Source organism: Toxorhynchites rutilus, chromosome 3, assembly GCF_029784135.1.
Source record: "Toxorhynchites rutilus septentrionalis strain SRP chromosome 3, ASM2978413v1, whole genome shotgun sequence".
In the NCBI taxonomy this organism is placed as follows: domain Eukaryota; kingdom Metazoa; phylum Arthropoda; class Insecta; order Diptera; family Culicidae; genus Toxorhynchites; species Toxorhynchites rutilus.
In genome coordinates, this window is record NC_073746.1 from 241,018,889 (window position 1) to 241,038,228 (window position 19,340).

General features: G+C 38.7%; 1 protein-coding gene across 4 annotated transcripts in view; it reads right to left on the reverse strand.

Annotated features, from left to right (window-relative positions):
- LOC129775817 (ribosomal protein S6 kinase 2 beta) overlaps window positions 1–18,740 on the reverse strand; it is a 77,601-nt gene extending 58,861 nt beyond the window's left edge. For 2 of the 4 annotated variants that reach the window (XM_055780946.1, XM_055780944.1), the window contains exon 1: window positions 18,096–18,740. Coding sequence is in view for 2 of the 4 variants with exons in the window: in XM_055780944.1 (XP_055636919.1) it covers window positions 18,096–18,135 (40 nt within the window). In the remaining 2 variants the exon portion in view is untranslated. The remainder of the gene's footprint in view (window positions 1–18,095) is intronic. The other 2 variants (XM_055780945.1, XM_055780947.1) reach the window with 1 other exon arrangement.
- Window positions 18,741–19,340: the final 600 nt, after the last annotated feature.

Genomic DNA, 19,340 nt, shown 5'->3' on the forward strand with positions numbered 1-19,340 from the left:
GAAAATAAATCAACTTTATGATTCCATCAAAATATCACGAAGTCGCAAATATTTTCAACATTTCTTTGTTTCTTCCTCATAAAATTCATACTCAATTATATCAATTACAACATATTTTTGACGTAGAACTACGTCTTTCATTAAGGGTGTCAAATCAGAAAACAGGTCACGTTTTTATGAAATAAAGTTAACGTTAATAACTATTTTTGCCGTGAACGGATTTTGGCGATTTACATACTAAACGAATCGGAAATTCCGTAAGATTTGTTTAATATGCCATACATTAGAATCCCCTGGTTACTAAATGGTTAAAATTCATGAAAACTGTGTTTCTATGTTTAGTGTTAGTGTTTCTATTTTCCCGAACAGAGCTATCAATAACGAGCAACTTATCGACGACCAACGGAGGGGAAATCGTAGGATTTAAAGTCTCCGTGAACAAAGGAAAAGAAGAAGAATGAAGTGGAATACTTGCCTAGAGTATAAACAGTGGATCTCGCTGAGGCAAACTTTCATTCGGCATCAGACTGTTGACTTTGCTTTTTTTCCAGTTCACTTTGCTTTCGCTGCGCTTCGATCTAAGATTAGACCCCACCAGTGGTAATCCAAATTGGAAATCGTCGTTTGATTTTCGTTTTTCGCGTTATTCGTATTGTGTGTTCTTCATTCCGCGTCATAAATTGGACGCATCGCATAGTGTGCGATGAGCAAGAAGAAGATTAAGACAGGCTCGAGCCCTGCAAAAAACGAACGCATTGCCAGGGGCATTAAAATTTCGAGGTAAGCGTCATCTAATGATGCACGCGGTGTTCGTGCAGTGAAAAGCGCTCGCACTGAACCGAGTCTTCGCGAATGTGACACCGCACCGAACAACAGCGAAGTAGGCGATTTCGGCGCGTCGGTCGAAAATGTAAACGCCCAGGCAGCAACCAAAATCAAGCTCCCCCCGCTGGTGGTGAAGGCGGTCGCTCTTGACAAACTCATCAGCGAATTCGCATCGATGGGTGTTACAGCAGAGTACAAGCTGTGTGGCATAATTCAGTCTTTTTCCAAGCAGTTAACATTGTTTATTTTCCGTCTTCATAAGGGCTTCGTTGGTGCCTTTGAGAATGCATCAATGCATTAAACCGACGTTATGGCGAAGCAGACGTTAAGGTTGTGCACCAAAAAATTATTTGGGAATACTAAGCATCTTGAATATCTTACTGGAATGTAATAAGCTAATTGGGTTCGCGTATCAGTCGCAAAACTGCCTTCAACTAGGATTGCATTTGCGCTAATATTGATCATAATGAAGCATTGCTACTGTTTTCGAGGTTGTTATTAACAAAAAGAGTATATTTCTCTTGTTTAGTCATCAAGAAAGTAAATGTTCTGGAATTTTTTATGTGATTAGGTTTTGCTTGCCAGCAGCAAAACTTCCTCCACTAAGGGTGACAGCTGCGCTTCTCTCGAGCATGAGAAAGTAATGCAACTCTGTTCGAGGCCAGTAATATTTACAGAAGCGTTTCTTTTGAGAATAGCGCAAAATGATAAGAAATGTTTATATTGCTAGTAGTTTCAAGCCACCAATGTATGGCTCTGTATGCATGCTATGGTGAACGCTTGTTTGGCGCTTGGTTTACGCTTAGTTTGTACGAACGATATCTAGAGGTGCGATTACTTTGAGGCAATACTAAATAACATGTAGCATGATATTTGATACTTGCAAGTGTTGTCATTGTTGTTTTTTACATGCGGTGCCAAAGATATATTGATGTAGTTATGAGATATGGAATAATGGTGCTGGTGCAACACGTATATAATCGACTGTAGCCGAGTCTATGTCAATTTCGAAAAAGGCCACCGGAATAGCCTTCGAGGTAAATTCTCAATGCATTGACATGAAATAAATTGCGACATACGATTGTTTTGCGAGGGCAAGAATGAATCATCAATCAATTATCGTCTACTGATTCTACAATGAAAAAATCATTTCAGAGATTATTCTACTAAGCAGTTGTTTCTAAAATTTCACAGCATTATAGAATAATATCCGAAGGTATAAACAAGCGACTTATATAAAATAACAGCGTAGTTCTACGTCAACAATGCGGTCGTATCTTGGACACAACCTCCTATAATTTTTTTTGTTTACCGATCCAATTCCACCCTGTTATGTGTCACCTGCCAAAAGCTAAATTTTGTTTTTTGGTCGTTGCAACCCGTTCGATGGTTATGGGTACATATAACAAACGGCCCTTTTCATGGCCACCATTTGGAATTTCAAAAGAGTAAAAATAACAGATTTCTGAACATTTATAAAAATATTTAAAATATTTAAAAAAACAATTGTTCCGAACAATCACAGTCCTACGTCAAACTTACGGTCGCGGCCCAAGACCCTTCTACTTTTATTTTTTCATAATTTTTAAAGTCATTTTTGGAAAAGGGGCCATTTCCATTTGGGGGTGGTAAATTTTCTACCCTTTTCCAAAAATGACTTTAAAAATGCATCGCTTTTGTACTACTGGACCGATTCAGATTAATATGATCGACATGTCAAATTGAAACTCTTTGAAAAGGTATCACATTTGCTGAAAAAAGGGGTTTGGTTTTCGAATTTATTGATTGTGTTTGTTTTATATAGTTTATAGTTTTTTCATAGTCTTTCACAGATAGAGAGCGCTATATTTTTTCATATTTATATTTTTTCATTGAAACTAAGGTATTTTTTTACATAACATATCAAAGAATCAGAAAGGTTTGTTTTCGTTTTTGAGTTACAATTTCTCAAAATAACCATGTTTTGGTTGCGCAGGTAGATTAATGAAAAATATAACAGATGAACTAATTTTATACCGAACCTGCCATGTGCATAGTCAGAAACAATAAGATTGTCTTTTCAAAATACTAAATGTAATCAAATAGGACATCGATATGGAGTTCCTTATAGTCCGGGAAAGATTTATTACCTAAATTCAATGTAATTAATTAATGAGATACAAAAACCATCATGGAAATTGCTTCAAATCTCTGCGTATAACATGATAGTCGAGGATTAGGAATTATAATGAGTATTGATAACGTAACCATATTACAATCGCTATAAATCAATGTAGGTGCATGGTAATCTAGTCAAATAGGAATATTGAACGAAGACTGAAAACATGTTTAATTTAAAAATAATAACTCAAAAAATTATTTATCACCGTCTTCGTCTTTGACGTACAGACTGAATAATGTTTATACAATACACAATATTTTAAATCTTAATTTTAAATGTGTTTTTGGGCATACTCAGATCAAACTCGTCACTAACTTTATTGAATGCACGAAGACACGATTCGAATGGATTGTTGTATCCATAGTTGGTCCTGTGACGGGGAAGTTCCAACAGAGACGAACTCAGTTGTCGATTTGATCTCTTTATGTAAGGACGTGCTTTCAAATCTCTGAATCACATTGTTTTCAACCTTAAGCGTATCATCGGCTTAGCCACTTGGTGGCTGTTTTTTTCCTTTTTCTTCTCTAAGGGAAGTTTTTGTATGGATGACGGACTCGTAAAGAATACTCTGGCTTTCCTGTTCCCTATGGGAGCAATAGCACCATCCTTGGTGGAAGTGGCGAGATTTGTGGAAGATCTTGATGCAGATTTGGACACAATTGAAACAACATACAAGATATCGGAAGATAAATGTGTTTGTGTGAAGTTTAAATCACATGATGCGATGCAAGATGCTCAGACCCAAAACTCGGAAATTCAGATCTTTCACTATTCCAAAGGCGAAAGAGTGGAGATCAAAATGACCGTCGCAGGAAATATCACTAAATATGTGCGCATTTTTGATTTGCCGCCGGAGATTCCAGACTCTGAAATTTCTGCTGCTCTGAGTAAGTACGGAATTGTGAAGCGAATGGTTAGAGAAAAATTTCCAGCAGATCTGGGTCTGAATATGTTTACCGGTGTACGGGGAGTATACTTAGAAATCAAAAGAGAGGTTCCAGCTATACTCCATATCCGTATTAGGAAGGGGAGAGTCTATTACGAAGCACTGAAGCAGAAATGCTTCCGATGTAAGGAGGAAGGTCATATGAAGGTCAATTGTCCGCAGAAAGGTAACAAATCTGTTGCATCGCGTTTGGAAAACAGTATGATAGAACAACTAGGAAGAAGAAGTTCCGACATGCTGACACAAGAGAATGTCGAGGGTCGAGAAGTAGAGCAGCCATCGGCACCGCTTGAATTAGCAAGCTATTCGGCAGCGGTAAGCGGTTCCAAGCCGCAGAACATTGAAGGGAAAATGGTCAAGCTTGTATCCGATCGTAACAAAACTGCCTCGTCACTATCTACGGCTGAGTGTGGTGAACAAATGGATACCGTCGAATTGGGAGCTGGAAAGTCTGCCGTGAAACGGCAGCACTCCGCCGGGGATTCGGATGATACCGACGAAGATTTTCTGCCTGGGTTTACCAAAGGGGAGACAAACCGAAAATCATCCCGTATGTTGATAAAATTGATGACTCCGCTTGAAGTAATCTCGAGCGGTTCCAAGAAGTCAGATAAAAACAAAAGAAGCTGTAGTAAATAGACAGTTGGCGCAAGTTGAGGTTATGTTCTTACACACATGGTTCGAATCACGTGTTTGGTGTGAAAGTGTTGATTATTTCTTATGAAAATGGTATTGAGTGTATTGAGTTCCTAGTAAAGTGAGATACAAGTAGTTGTAATGAATTTTATTCGGATAATTGCGACGATCAACATAAACGCTATTGCTATTCAAGCGAAGAAAATGATGTTGAAAGAATTCCTGGTGAAGAATGACATTGACGTTGCATTTCTACAAGAGGTTCATTTCGATGATTTTTCATTCATACAAACTCATGAAGCCTTTGTGAATAGTGGAATGACTAACAAGGGTACTGCAATTCTGGTACGGAGGACTTTGGAACACAACCATTTATTGATGGACCCGGTGGGACGTATTATATCTGTTTCGGTAGATGGTTTAAATTTAGTGAATGTGTACGGTCACTCTGGTTCACAACACAGAGCTGACAGGGACGCTATGTTTACGGATTCTATTGCTGCACATTTCAACAAACCAGGAACTGTATGCAACATCCTCGCAGGTGATTTTAAATGTGTTTTATGTCCTGAGGACTGCAAAGGGAAAATGTATAATTTTTCAAGTGGTTTGAAGTCAGCCGTGCATTCTCTCGAGCTTCAGGACGTGGCGGATGCGCATAAAAAACCGCAACGAGAGTATACTTTCTTTCGAGGTGATTCAGCGTCTAGATTAGATCGTGTCTATGTATCAAAGAAGTTTAGCTCAAATATAACTAAATGTGTTACAATTCCTGTCGCTTTCTCAGACCACCATGCCGTAGTAGTGCAGTACAGAATATCAGCAGATCAACGTTCTATGGTGTTTGGTCGGGGGTACTGGAAGATAAACGATCATTTGTTAAATGATCCAATCGTTCAGAATCAGTTTAGGAATGAACATTTAAAATTGAAAGAGAGAAGAAAATTCAGTGATAGTTTCAGTGAATGGTGGTCATATGATGTGAAACGAAATATTAAACAATTTTATAAACAAAAGGCGTTCGAGTTTAATGATGCGATTAGGTTCAGGGAGGACGTGTGGAATACGAAGTTGAAACAATTAAGCGACAGGCAAAGAAGCGGTGAACAGCTATCTGAAGAAATAAGTATTGTGAAGGCAAAAATTTTGGAAATTGAAGAAGACAGATTGAGAATCTATGCTAGACGTTTACAGCCAATATCCTTGATGGAGAATGAAAAACTTGGACTTCATGTGTCATGTGTCATCATGTGTCAAAAATAAATAAACGGAAGTTGAACCCAAATTCCTTAACATTGAAAGGAAGTAATGGAGTGATTACAAATCAAAGTGAACTGAAATAAAACAGTATTTGACCATTACCAAAGCTTGTTTAGAGAAAATTCAATTGTGAACACTGATTGCTCTGCTTTGAACTATGTGAGGAAGTCCTTTGATCCTGTCACGAGAGGAAAAATGATAGAACGAAACAATAAAAGATGCGACGAAAAATAAATCTCCCGGTCCAGATGGAATTACCTACGAATTTTACATGCTTCATTTTGATTTAGTGAAACAAGAACTTCTACGATTGTTCAACGGTTTTTTGGATAATTCGATGGTACCAATGGAAAACTTTTCGAGTGGAATCGTTACCCTTATACCGAAATTTGAGAAATCGAAAGACCTTAAAGACTTTAGGCCAATCAGTCTTTTAAACACAGACTATGAGATTTTTACCAAGCTCATAGCTAATCGTATTTGCATGAAGTCATTGAAGAAGGCCAAACCGCAGTAGTAAAGGGGCAATCGTATATAGATAACTTGGATGTGATACCTACTTTAGTGATCAAAGCGCAGCAATCTAAAATAATGAAATTTGCATTGCTGAGTCTAGACTTAGAGAAATCTTTTGATGTTGTTAATCACGATCGTTTGTGGGAAATTCTTAAGAAGATTGGTTTGCCAGATCAAGTTATCACAATTATACGAAAGTTTTATCGCAGTGCTTCTTCGAAAATTTTAGTGAATGGCTACTTAACCAATGAAATAAAGATAGATAGATCGGTGCGACAAGGATGTCCACTATTCATGACACTTTTTGTGATGTATATTGAGCCTTTAATAAGGCTAATTTATACCGCGTTGAGAGGTATTTTAATAAAAAACTCGGTTCTTCAAAATAAGAGCATTCGCTGACGACTTGACAATTGTAAATAGAAACAATGATGAATTCGATACCGTTTTGAAGATTATTAGTGATTACTCCATTAGCGCTAGAATAAATCTGAATTTTAAAAATTTAGGTTTGTTGATCACAATTTCATGGACAAGCAAATAGCAGAAATTAAAATGATTACAGGACAATTTCTATGGAGTCATCATACAATGTTCAGAGTTCATCGAGATCAGTTGTATTTGGACGCCACGCAAGGTGGATTGAATTTGAATGACCCTGAAACGCAATGTCAATCCTTATGTATAAGAAATTTAATTTACAAAAGCGGAAAAAATAGATCATCCTCTGATTAGGTTGAATAGATGGAAAAATGTAACAAGTAATACTAAAAAAACATTAAACCTCGCCTCAACGATTAAGACAATGGATCACCTAAGAATGAATAAGGCAATCTATAATTATCTACTTACAAAGAAAGCAATTGAAGTGAAAATCGAGCAAATGGGAAGTTATTTGGGAAAATTTATCCAAGAACTTTATATCTACTCAGGCGAGGTCATTATTGTATGAAGTATTCAATGATTCGTTTCCTAACAGAGTTAAAATGAAAAATCATAATTTTGCTAATGTTGAAAATAATCTATGTGATGTTTGTGGTGAGGAAGAGACAAATTTCCTTAGAATCAAAGAATGTAAATTTTCGAGGAATGTATGGAATTGGATGTCTAACATTGTCAAAACGAAACTGCAACAAGTCTTAGATAATCATAAAAATGTCAACCTATTTTGTTTCAAAAAGCATAGATGATGATGGCATAACAAGAAGGTATTTGAAAAACACTTTAACAAATTTCTTAATTTTGGTTAAGGATGGAAAATATGGATAGATGATTTTGAACACTTAGCATTAACATCATGATTGTATGGATAATTCAATTGAATGTATGCATTTCTAAGTTAAGTTATAATATATGTAAATAAAGAATAAAAAAAACTCCGGAATCGTCGAGGTGGAACAAAATCGATATTTGCTCCAGATGTTCAGAGCAGTCAATACTGCCTCGTAGCAAGTCGAAGGCGAATTCATATTGCATACCCGCCTGATGGATCTGGTTTCCAAGTCGATCAATTGGCAACGGTCGGAGTATGGAGGAAGGCTGATAGGATTCTTCAATGAAAGTTGAGGTAGTCCAAACCGTATGAACTTCCTCTGTATGCGTTCAATACTACAGGGAAACTTCGATATAACGTACCCTCGTTAGAACGTACCCTCGATATAACGTCACTCGATATAACGTACATTTTACCTCGATAACGTACACATTTCCAAAGTGTAAGGGAAATTTTCTTTAAATTTTTTTTTTCTGATAGAACAATAAATTATCTGTATTGTGATGCTAAAACAAGTTTTGTACCTTCAATCAATCCCGAAATACAGCTGGTTTTATGATTTCGGATTCTAAATGAATCAAGTTTTACTCAACAGTACGAAGGGAAACATCATGAGAAAGGCTGGGTTCGTCTTCTGATTGAAGCTATTCATTAACTGTACTAAAACAGCAACAGAATAATGTATTATAGACTACGTTTGTGAGTACTTTATTATGCTTCGATATAACGTACAATTCGATACAACGTACAATTTTGAAAGTGAAATGTACGTTATATCGAAGTTTACCTGTAATTATCTGATATGTGTAATATGTGCACCAGCTAGTAGCAGCATACTTCAGGATACTGCGCACCAAAGAACAGTAGATCGTCTTCAATGTGTGTATCTCGGTGAAATCGGAGGCGTGCCGACGGATAATTCCAAGAGTAGCTTTGACGGTCGTGATTCCTGAACCTGAGTTGTCGTCAATGGTCATTCCTAGATCGCAGATGAATTTGACCCGGTCAAGCGAGTCCGCTTCCATAAAATAATCTTGTACTTTTCACTGTTGACATACATACCGTTATTGCCACACCATATCAGCACAGTGTTTATATGTCAAGGCAACATGATCCAGGGGCGAGGTGATGGTCCGATAAAATTTCAGATCGTCGACTTAGACGAAGAGAGCAATGAAGACAGGTCATTGACAAAGAAGTTGAAGATCAGAGGGGCAAGGACGCTACCCTAAGATACGCCGGACGTGATACTGAATGGTCTAGATTTTGTAGAATTAACCAACACGTACGCGGAACGATCCGACAAGTATAACCATAGCCACTCCATAAACCAATCGGGGAAGCCCATGTGTTTCATTTTATTGACAATGATATGCGGAACAATGTCGAATGCCTTAGTAAGATCAATAAACGCCGGATCTACTTGGCACCAGAGCTCTATTTCACGAGATAGAACGATGAATAACACATCAGGTTAGTTGTAGTAGTCTGATATTTCATGACCTGTCAAAAAAGCCCTGCTGAGGAAATAATAATCAACCAGCAGCAGCAGTCACAGCAGAACCTTATCCCTCAGGAGGAAGGGATAAAGTCTATCCATATAATTGCGCTATGCTGTGTAATACTCATTGTTGGAATCGCGGCGCGATTCCTGTGGAATGTCGTACAAAGAGAAATACAGTTAATCATTGCGAGTAATGTCCGGAGCTTGGACTCCGCCGTATAACCCCAACACAACGTAGGAAAAGTATTTGGACGCAACATTTGGTATGCTGACTATCGGAAATGATTGAAGACGACACATTGTACAATATACTATGCACTAGCTTTTAGACCTTGCTCAAACAGCTCAGTATTGATATTCCACGATAATTGCTGACATAAATACAATTCCGGATTTATGGATCGGAACAACAGAGGCACGTTTCTATGCACCCGGGAATATTCGATCACGCAGAGAACGATTGACTATAAGTGCGAAAGGCGCCGCCAAGGTGAAAGAGCGGTTCTTAAGAAGCAAGGGAGGCATTACATCTGCATTCTTGGTGTCAAGATCCTCAAATTCTTTCTTCACATCTTCAGAGGTGAATTGAAGAACTGGAAATATGTCATACGATGGTATGTGAGCAAAGCAATTGCGACGATAAACGGGCGACACTTTGCTGAACACACTCTCAAAAAATGTTCCACTGCTACTGCATTCAAACTTGCATCTGATTAACCGTAATCTACATTGGATGGAATACGGGTAAATGATCTACGTTTTTCCACGAAGTCCCAGAAAAGTTGAAGATTTCGTTTCGTCTTCGACTGTACCATAGATATATAGTTTTCCTAGGAGAACAGAAGAAGTTCTCTGTAATTTGATTCCACTTTGCGAAGGTTGTTGCGCTCTCTCTCAGATTTTGTTCGGAAGAATCTTTTGTGTGCTTTTCTGAGTGTGTTGCGTAGATACCGCTGCTCAGGATTGGCCACCATGGTTTGCCAATAACCGAGGCAAATGCTCGTCTTTTCCGAGGTACGTGTTCAGTTAAAACTCAATTCAACTTATCCTAGAAAGTCGATAGTAATTCTTCCGCAGTTCCTTATAATAACATCCCATGTTGGTGAGTGTGTCGTTCAATCGGTCAAAATTGTATGACATATTTTCATTGCAGTCTTCAGGTGTGTCTAAGTCATTCACGTTTTCATCGAGTAGTAAAATAAAAGGTAGGTAGTGATTATCCACAAGTAAAAGTGAAGCAGACGGTTCTATGAGGTCTAATTCATCTGGCATGTTCTTCTTCTTGGATGGCACTAACGTTCCCAGCGGAACTTTTGCTTCCTCAAGGTAGGTATTACTTGCGGCATTTTTATCAGTACTATGTACAGGGTAACTTCGATATAACGTACATTTTGCTTTCAAAATTGTACGTTGTATCGAAATGTACGTTATATCGAAGCATAATAAAGAACTCTGAAACGTAGCTTATATTACTTCATTGTGTTGCTGTTTGAGTAAGGTTGATGAATAAAATTAATAAGAAGACGAAGCCAACTTTTCTCATGATGTTTCCCTTTGTTCAGTTGATTGAATTTGATTCATTTAGAATCCAGAATCACAAAACAGTAGTATTTCGGGATTGATTAATGTTACAACACAAGCTTTAGTATCAAAATACAGATAATGTATTGTTCTTTCAGAAAAAAAATTAAAAAAAAAATTTTTTTTGGACTTCGATCATGTGTACGTTATATCAAGGTAAAATGTACGTTATATCGAGTGACGTTATATCGAGGGTACGTTATAACGAGGGTACGTTATATCGAAGTTTACCTGTACTCAGTTAAGCCGAAAAACACGCGTTGACTGTATTCTGGAATGGCAAGCTCTAGAATACGCGTGACCACAATGCAAGTCGGAAAAAAAATCTTTGACAATATATTCCCCGGCCAGAAGAGGTATCGAACCCGAACCCCCGGCATGATAATGTGGGACGCTAACAACCCGGCCTATCTGGTCTGTTAACCCTCATGTACTCGCGTGCAAAATCATAACACGTATACTCGCGCACGATGTCACAGACCGAAAGTTGAAATTCTCTGTAATATTGCTATTGTATATTTTTTAGGCTTTATTGGTATTTACTTGAAGAAGAGGGTAGAATTGAATGAAGAAAATTAATTGAAAGTAAGCCACTGAATATAATTCATGAAACAGGGTGTCGACTCAAAATCCGAAAATAAATTGATTAAACTGATTTTCCAGTAATTTTCCAGAAAAATTCCAGGTGTAGACTAGTAATTAAATTCTTTGAAAGTACTATAGCTGTAGCTCCTAAAACATTTAGTTAGCTTAAACAATGAAATTTAAGAACGTCTGTCGATATTCTAGAATAAATGAATTGTTTGTGGTTTTTTATTGAGTTTAACGATGACTGATAAGGGTCCTAAAAGATTTAAAAAATGGATTTACTAATACAGTTCCATGTTATCTTGAAGGAGTCTCAAATACTAGTACAGAATGAGACATTTTCATTTTGATTTGGATCAATTTCACGAAACGATTTTAACGAAATGCTTTATCTCGCAATCTTTTGGCTTCCTTCTGTACGTTTTTCAAAATTTTTCCCGTTTTACCTCCAGAGATTCCACTTCTGTTTCCCGTAGCCGTTTTATTAACGCTCTTTATCGTCTTTCTTTATTGATGCTATCCTTCCAAAGTGAAGTATAGCATCATAAACTTGTCGCATAGTACAACCGTTTCCTCCCACATATTTTCATAAAAACATTCGCTAATGGAAAAGCCCTCTCAACGTTGGGGTTTCCAATGAGAGACAGAAGACCGTTTTGGGTAAAACTTCCGTAAACCTGCCCTTTTCAAAAATGTTTCAGTAGTTCATTTTTCGGATCATAGTGAGCAAACTTATTTATGTTATATTGTTTCAATTATAAACCTGTTGGAGCTCCACTGATACGACCAAAATCCGTCAATTATCAAAAAGTCAATAGTCAAAAGCTTCTCGAATCGTTTTCCCCTCCATTTTTTATCGATGATGGAAATGATCAAGAACACATCAACGCAGTGCTTCGCTTCTCAGACGAGGTAGTCGACACCCTGTGAAAGTATAAAGAGCTATGAAATAACATAAAAACGTATTATTTTTTTTTTCCCAAAATATATTTTTTATTAAGGCACATGTGGCGTTAGCCTGACGGGGCCGGGAGTCCAATATTTTGACAATTTTTGTCTTACAACTATGTAACCGATTACTCGCGGTTGGCTCGAGGTTAGTATTACAAGTGTTCTCATAATTGGTATGTTGCAGTCTTCGATGCTCTGTACGTGTGCCTGATACGGGATACTTCCTATTGGGATGCAGCTGACCATTAATCAGCAACGCCCCCCTAGTCTGTACCCCATATCTAGCGTGGTGCGTCTATCTCGACTCGAGGAATCCAAGATAGAATGGTCACTAGCCGGCGCAATCATCATCTCGTGTAGAGTTGTCATGAGCGGTACAACCTTTTGCTCTTGTTGAATGATCAGTGGACTGCACAACCTTCGGCCCGTGCATCTGTAAAGAGTGTGTGTATGTATTGCCGCGACTAAGTAAAAGTTTATCGATTGGATAGGAGGGATATGAAACGGGGACACAACGAAGGAAACATCATTAAACGTTGACATCGGCGTTTCTGAGGAACAGGTATAGATGAAGCAGAAGATCAGGATCCCGGCTACCTAAGATATCCCGGACGGGGATATCCGATTGTCTGCCTTGTGCTCTCAGTGCTCTAGAGAGCTGAGAGCGAGCAGCATGGAACCGGATACACGACCAGACAACATGCTCGAAGTCGTGGTAGCCATCGCCACAATCACAAAGATTGTTTGCTGCGAGCCCAATGCGATAGAGATGCGCGTTTAGGTTGTAGTGATTGGACATAAGCCGAGATATCACGCGAATGAAATCACGACCTACATTCAATCCCTTGAACCATGCACTCGTCGAGACCTTAGGGATAATCGTGTGTAACCAACGACCGAACTCATCTTCACTCCACATGCGCTGCCAACTAACGAGTGTGTCCTGACGAGGAATGTGAAAAAATTCATTATAGGCAATTTGCCTTTCAAAAAGTGTGCCTTCTGAAGCGCCCACCTTAGCTAGCGAGTCCGCTTTCTCATTCCCCGGAATCGAGCAATGAGAGGGAACCCATGCTAAGGTAATCTTGAATAATTTTTCGACCAAAACACTCAATAGATGTCTTATTCTTGTTAGGAAATAAGATGAGCGTTTATCAACTTTCATTGAGCGGATTGCCTCTATTGAGCTGAGACTGTCTGAAGAAATAAAATAATGGTCGATGGGCAGTGTTTCAATGATCCCTAGAGCATAGTATATCGCACCCATTTCTGCGACATACACGGAACAAGGATCTTTGAGTTTAAAAGAGGCACTGGAATTTTCATTGAAGATGCCGAAGCCAGTGGACCCGTTTATGTATGAACCGTCAGTAAAGAACATTTTATCAGATCCAACTTTCCCATATTTTTCCGAAAATATCGAGAATAACATTGGAGCGTAGGTGATCTGGTATTCCATGGATTTTTTGTCGCATGGACAGATCAAAAATGACAGAGGAATTGCAAAAGTATGGGAAGCAAACTTGGTTGGAGATGCCTGGTGAAGGGTGCACGTCGTGGGTAAGGTACTCATGGTATAAAGACATAAAACTTGACTGAGGAGTCAGTTGTAGTAGATTTTCGAAGTTATCAATCACCAATGGATTCATGATCTTGCAACGGATGAGAAATCTGTAGGATAATTCTGTGAACCGAAGAGTAAGCGGGGGTACTCCTGCCAAAACTTCGAGACTCATCGTATGTGTCGAATGCAAACACCCCATGGCTATACGCAAGCAACGATATTGTATTCTCTCCAGCTTGAGAATATGAATCCTGGCAGCTGATCGGAAGCAAAAACTGCCATATTCTAACACTGATAATGTCGTTGTTTTGTACAACTGAATGAGGTCTCCTGGATGGGCACCCCACCATGTTCCGGTTATTGTTTGGAGAAAATTGATTCTTTGCTGGCATTTCTGTTTCAAATACGCAATGTGTCTTCCCCAGGTACATTTAGAATCAAAATATACACCCAGGTATTTGACAAACATAGAGTGTTGGATCGTTTTGCCGGATAGGTAAAGCTGGAATTGGGCGGGTTCGTGCTTCCTAGAAAAAACGACCATTTCAGTTTTCTCCGTAGAGAATTCGATACCCAGCTTGAGGGCCCACGTGAACAGATTGTTCAGGGTATCTTGCAACGACTTTTGCAGAACGACGGGATTAGTACCCGTGATGGAAGTAACTCCATCGTCTGCAAGTTGTCTCAGCGTGCAGTCTCAAGTTAGACGTATTAATCGATTATGGTTTTATTGGTGTGAGAATCAGAACATACCATAACTGCATGCTCGAGACAAACATATTTTTTTACATTTCATACAGTTGTAGCGTGTTTTTTGGGTCTTTTTTCGAAGAGAACGCCCTTCTAGATAGTTACCAGATGATAAAGGCTCTGGAATTTCATGTTTTCATATTTCTAATATTCTATGGTTCTGTGTTCTTGGTTAGCAAAAACTTAAAGTCTGTTTTTTTGATAGGGCATAAAAGATGATATAAGAGGATTTCTAGGAACTTCCTGCGACTGCGATTCTTCCACAAGTTCAATTCTTTCAAAAGTGTGTATATGTGTGGCCATTGTATTTAGTGAACAACTAAGTCAAACATTCGTATTTTACTTTTGCACGTATGAATCTAACGACGAATAATATTAGGCTGTCAAAAAAGTCCTGCGGTATTTCCGCGAGGTGTCGTTATAAGCGCGTAGTTCTAGTTGTATTTATTGTATCGAGTCATATTATAGCTTGTTGGAAAGGTATTTTTGCGCGCTATAATATAGTCCTTGACAGTGTTTTGTTTGGTTAAGTCGTTCGTGAGTTATAGTGTCGCAAATATGGAGCAAAATAAAGAGAAAATCCGACATATTTTACAGTACTACTATGACAAAGGCAAAAATGCATCTCAAGCTGCCAATAAAATTTGTGCAGTTTATGGACCCGATACAGTTTCCATTTCCACCGCACAACGATGGTTTCCACGTTTTCGTTCTGGTGTAGAGGTCGTCGAAGATGCGCCACGCTCCGGAAGGCCTGTCGTCGAAAATTGCGACAAAATCGCTGAATTAGCTGAGAAAGACCGGCATAGTAGCAGCCGTAGCATCGGCCAAGAACTGGGGATATGTCATCAAACCGTTATTAGCCATTTGAAGAAGCATGGATTCACAAAGAAGCTCGATGTATGGGTGCCACACACGTTGACGCAAAAAAACATCTTTGACCGTATCGACGCATGTGAATCGCTGCTGAATCGCAACAAAATCGACCCGTTTCTGAAGCGGATGGTGACTGGCGATGAAAAGTGGGTCACTTACGACAACGTGAAGCGCAAACGGTCGTGGTCGAAGCCCGCTGAAGCGGCTCAGACGGTGGCCAAGCCCTCATTAACGGCCAGGAAGGTTCTGCTGTGTGTTTGGTGGGATTGTCAAGGAATAATCTATTATGAGCTGCTTCCCTATGGCGAAACGCTCAATTCGGACCTGTACTGCCAACAACTGGAAGATGCTAAAAAAGTTATAGGCGTACCAACTCAAACGCTAAACCAGGGATTCTCAAACTATTTTGGACATAGACCCCTTTTCCAGAATGAAGTGATACCATCGACCCCCATATCCAAATTTCTTTAAAAAACATCTTTATCTTATTCATACAAAATACATACCAATTCAAAAGCTTTGGTCATGTGAGTAAACTTGACATCATTTTCTTATAGACATAAAATTCAGAAAATATCAAGTGTAATTAATAATTATTAATGCAAATTACAACAACAATATTTTCTACAGAAATATTAGTCGTTATTATAACAAGTTGACTCACGTACCACGAGTTATACAGTATCTTGTCGACCCCCGGGAAACCACTTTGAGAATCCCTGCGCTAAACGATGCGAACAACGAATGACAAAGCTAGAGAGAATCGCAAAGTCGTGTTGATTTTTAAGTAGTGTTGATGTTTTCTGAGAAATGAACGAATTACACCCAGGTTTTTTTACGCGGTTTTTTTTTGCGCGGTTTTTTTACGCGGATTTTCTAATTCACGCGGATTTTCCAATTAACGCGGTTTTTTTTACGTAAAAAAGACCAGTGCAATATCACACCTCCCCCTCAGCTCACATTTTTCTCTAAAGTTCCCTCAGAGCAAATTACGGTAATTAATGCTTGTAACGGAGTTTAGCGCTTAGTGCCGCACCTTATCACGATTCTTACGTGGATTTTAGGTGTTGAGTAATGAGGAGTTCGCCGGGCGGGACGGGGTTTTTACGGGCAGCTATTCGTGAATGTCTTTCCCTGTCTACTTAGCTCTGGACGGTCTAACAGTGGTACTGCACGTGCATCGGCAGAAGCGTGTACAAATTACTAGGGAATCTTCTAGCTACAGCAGATGACCTCATTCGTGAGGAAAACCGAACTATAGCTACCAGTAACCAACGAAATTGCAGGAAAAAACTACGGGTTTTCGGAAGCGAACACCACACAACTTTCTACTTCCATTCTACGTAAAGATAGTCCCATTTGGTATCTATCATTAGGTGACATGGTTTTTTTTACGCGGATTTTCCAATTAACGCGATTTTTTTTACGCGGATTATCGAATTAACGCGGTTTTTTTACGCGGATTTTCTAATTAACGTGGTTTTTTACGCGGATTTTCTAATTAACGCGGTTTTTACGAGGTACGTATCCCCCGCGTAAAAAAAACTGAGTGTATTGATTTCTAGGTCTCACAGACCTATGCGCGTGTTAACAGGAGTGTTAACAATCACGAAATCCAGCAGCCTATTATTTATGTTCACAAGATTACCGATTTGTGGGAAGCCAGGGCAACATGTTTTCTATAAGACACTGCTTATATATGAGGGGCTTTGAAGGAAAGGGATATAAGTGATTTGATCGATTTCTCTTCATCCTCTTTTTCTTCAGTTAGCACGTAGACTGCCACGACAGTCAACGGTGACTGACACCGATTTTTAGCTCAGGTTGCGTCAGTCACCGGTGACTGACAGTATAACCCTCTACCTCCGAACCATGCAAACTATAAAAAACAAAGAAAAAAATGGATTTTGTTTTCGTAATTACTGATTCCATAATTACGAAAACAAAATCCAATTTTCTCGCAACTATATTAAATATTGTATAATGATTTTTCTAAGAAAACTAGTTTTATTTTGATAGTTATGATAGTTATGAATTTTGGAAAAAAATCATTTGAAGAAACTATTGACCACCCTAAAATGAAATTAGGTACCCTAATGGAAAAAGGGTCTTATTATTTGCGACAAGCGACTAATTTTTACTAAAATTTGAGAACGATTATATCGTTTTGGCATGGAATGGCTGTATTAGGATAATATACTTTAATTCTGATTACTTTTCAAATCGCCCAATGCGTTGGACTGTGCTTTCCAGATCCTGGATTGTATCTAACAAGGACCCAGCTGTTTTCTACCAATCTATCATATCAACCATTGTATCCGTAATAACGATCGCCAACAGACAAACACTTGTGATTATACCAAACGAGACAACACCCAAAAAATTACCGTCCTCTGATAAATATATTTCCCTCTGGCAGTCAAGTACCAATCTATCATTTCATGTAACATGTGTATTCTCGTGAGGAAAACAAACACGAAAGGAAATGCAGCCACCCTTAAATGCAGCCAGACATTAAGCACCATAAACTCATGAGCCGAGTATTCAAATTTTGAAACATATAGAAAACAGTACAACAAAACATAGAATTTTTAATAGCTATCATTAACGTGTTGATCTATAATAAAGAAAAAAAAAAGGGCAGAGAAACGTCCAAAAGCTCACCTCGGTACCGACGATATTGTGTGGGACTTTCTCTCTCCATGGATCCACCGAATTGGCTAATGGCATTCTCGACTGCTTCAATCTAATAATGTTGACGGTGGGACGCTGGCAAAGCTGGGCGGAAATAACCTCTTCCAGCGCTGCAATTCATTGAATGCGCTCCATAAAAATAATAGCAAACCGGAAGTGAATTTCACAGGAAAAATCTCAAACGCTTGCTTGTATCGATGTTACTGTATCTTCTCACAGTTGCCTTGAAAATCTAAGACACACCAAGGTTTTTCACCATCCACCTCTCATCACTCCAGGCCCAAGAGACCAAGTTGAAGGCTTTGCCCAAACTTCAGCACTACGTCACAGAATAGCACTCGAAACACTTGCAATTGCTTCCCAACTTCGGAACAGGACACAGGACAAATCCAGCCAGACGATTACAATGATAGTTGTTTCGAACTTAAATCATGCACGCGCAATAAACAATGATACTTCATAAATACACCAGAAACTCTATTGCACCCTAATCGTGTTGAAAAATTATCCCTTCTTCTTGAACTGCTGGTTGACTGATGATGATAGTACGACTAAAATTTTGCTCGTTTGCAAGTCTTCACACACCAGCAAAGTTGCTCCTCGCGTATCGCTCCGCTCACACCCGCGCAAATGCAACGAAACCCAACAACTCGTCTGTTTTGCTCTCCTACGAAACATACACACAGCTGAAGTGTCAATGGGTGCATGGCTGATCATGGGGTTTCAATCGCCAATAGTCTTCATACCAGCATAACAAAAACACATAAGATAAACACAGAATTTATTGAAATGGAATCAAAAAATCTTCTATCAAGTCAAAATGAAAATCCAGTCGATTCGTCAGATGTATTCAGCTTCTTCCAGATCCACTTTCAGTAAAACCACTATTCTTTAATTTGTTCATATTGAATTATTCCGCTTCTTTGCTTCTTTGCTACTCTTCTGTTCAAAGAAAATAGCCAAAAATTCGACTAGAAAGTAATCACATACATACCGTAAAACATATGGAAGCAATTTTTTTTATATTCCTTTATTTTGTATCCAGTGATCAACGTTTTTTGTAACGACGTCAGTCCCCAAAAACCGACAAGGGTCTCAACGTGTTAACATAGTGGAATGACTCGATATGCTCGTGTTTGGTCCGTGCTGTTGAAAATGAAATTGTAAGTTAAGTGGTTAATATGGTCGGTGTTAAGTCAGACCGAACCATGTGAC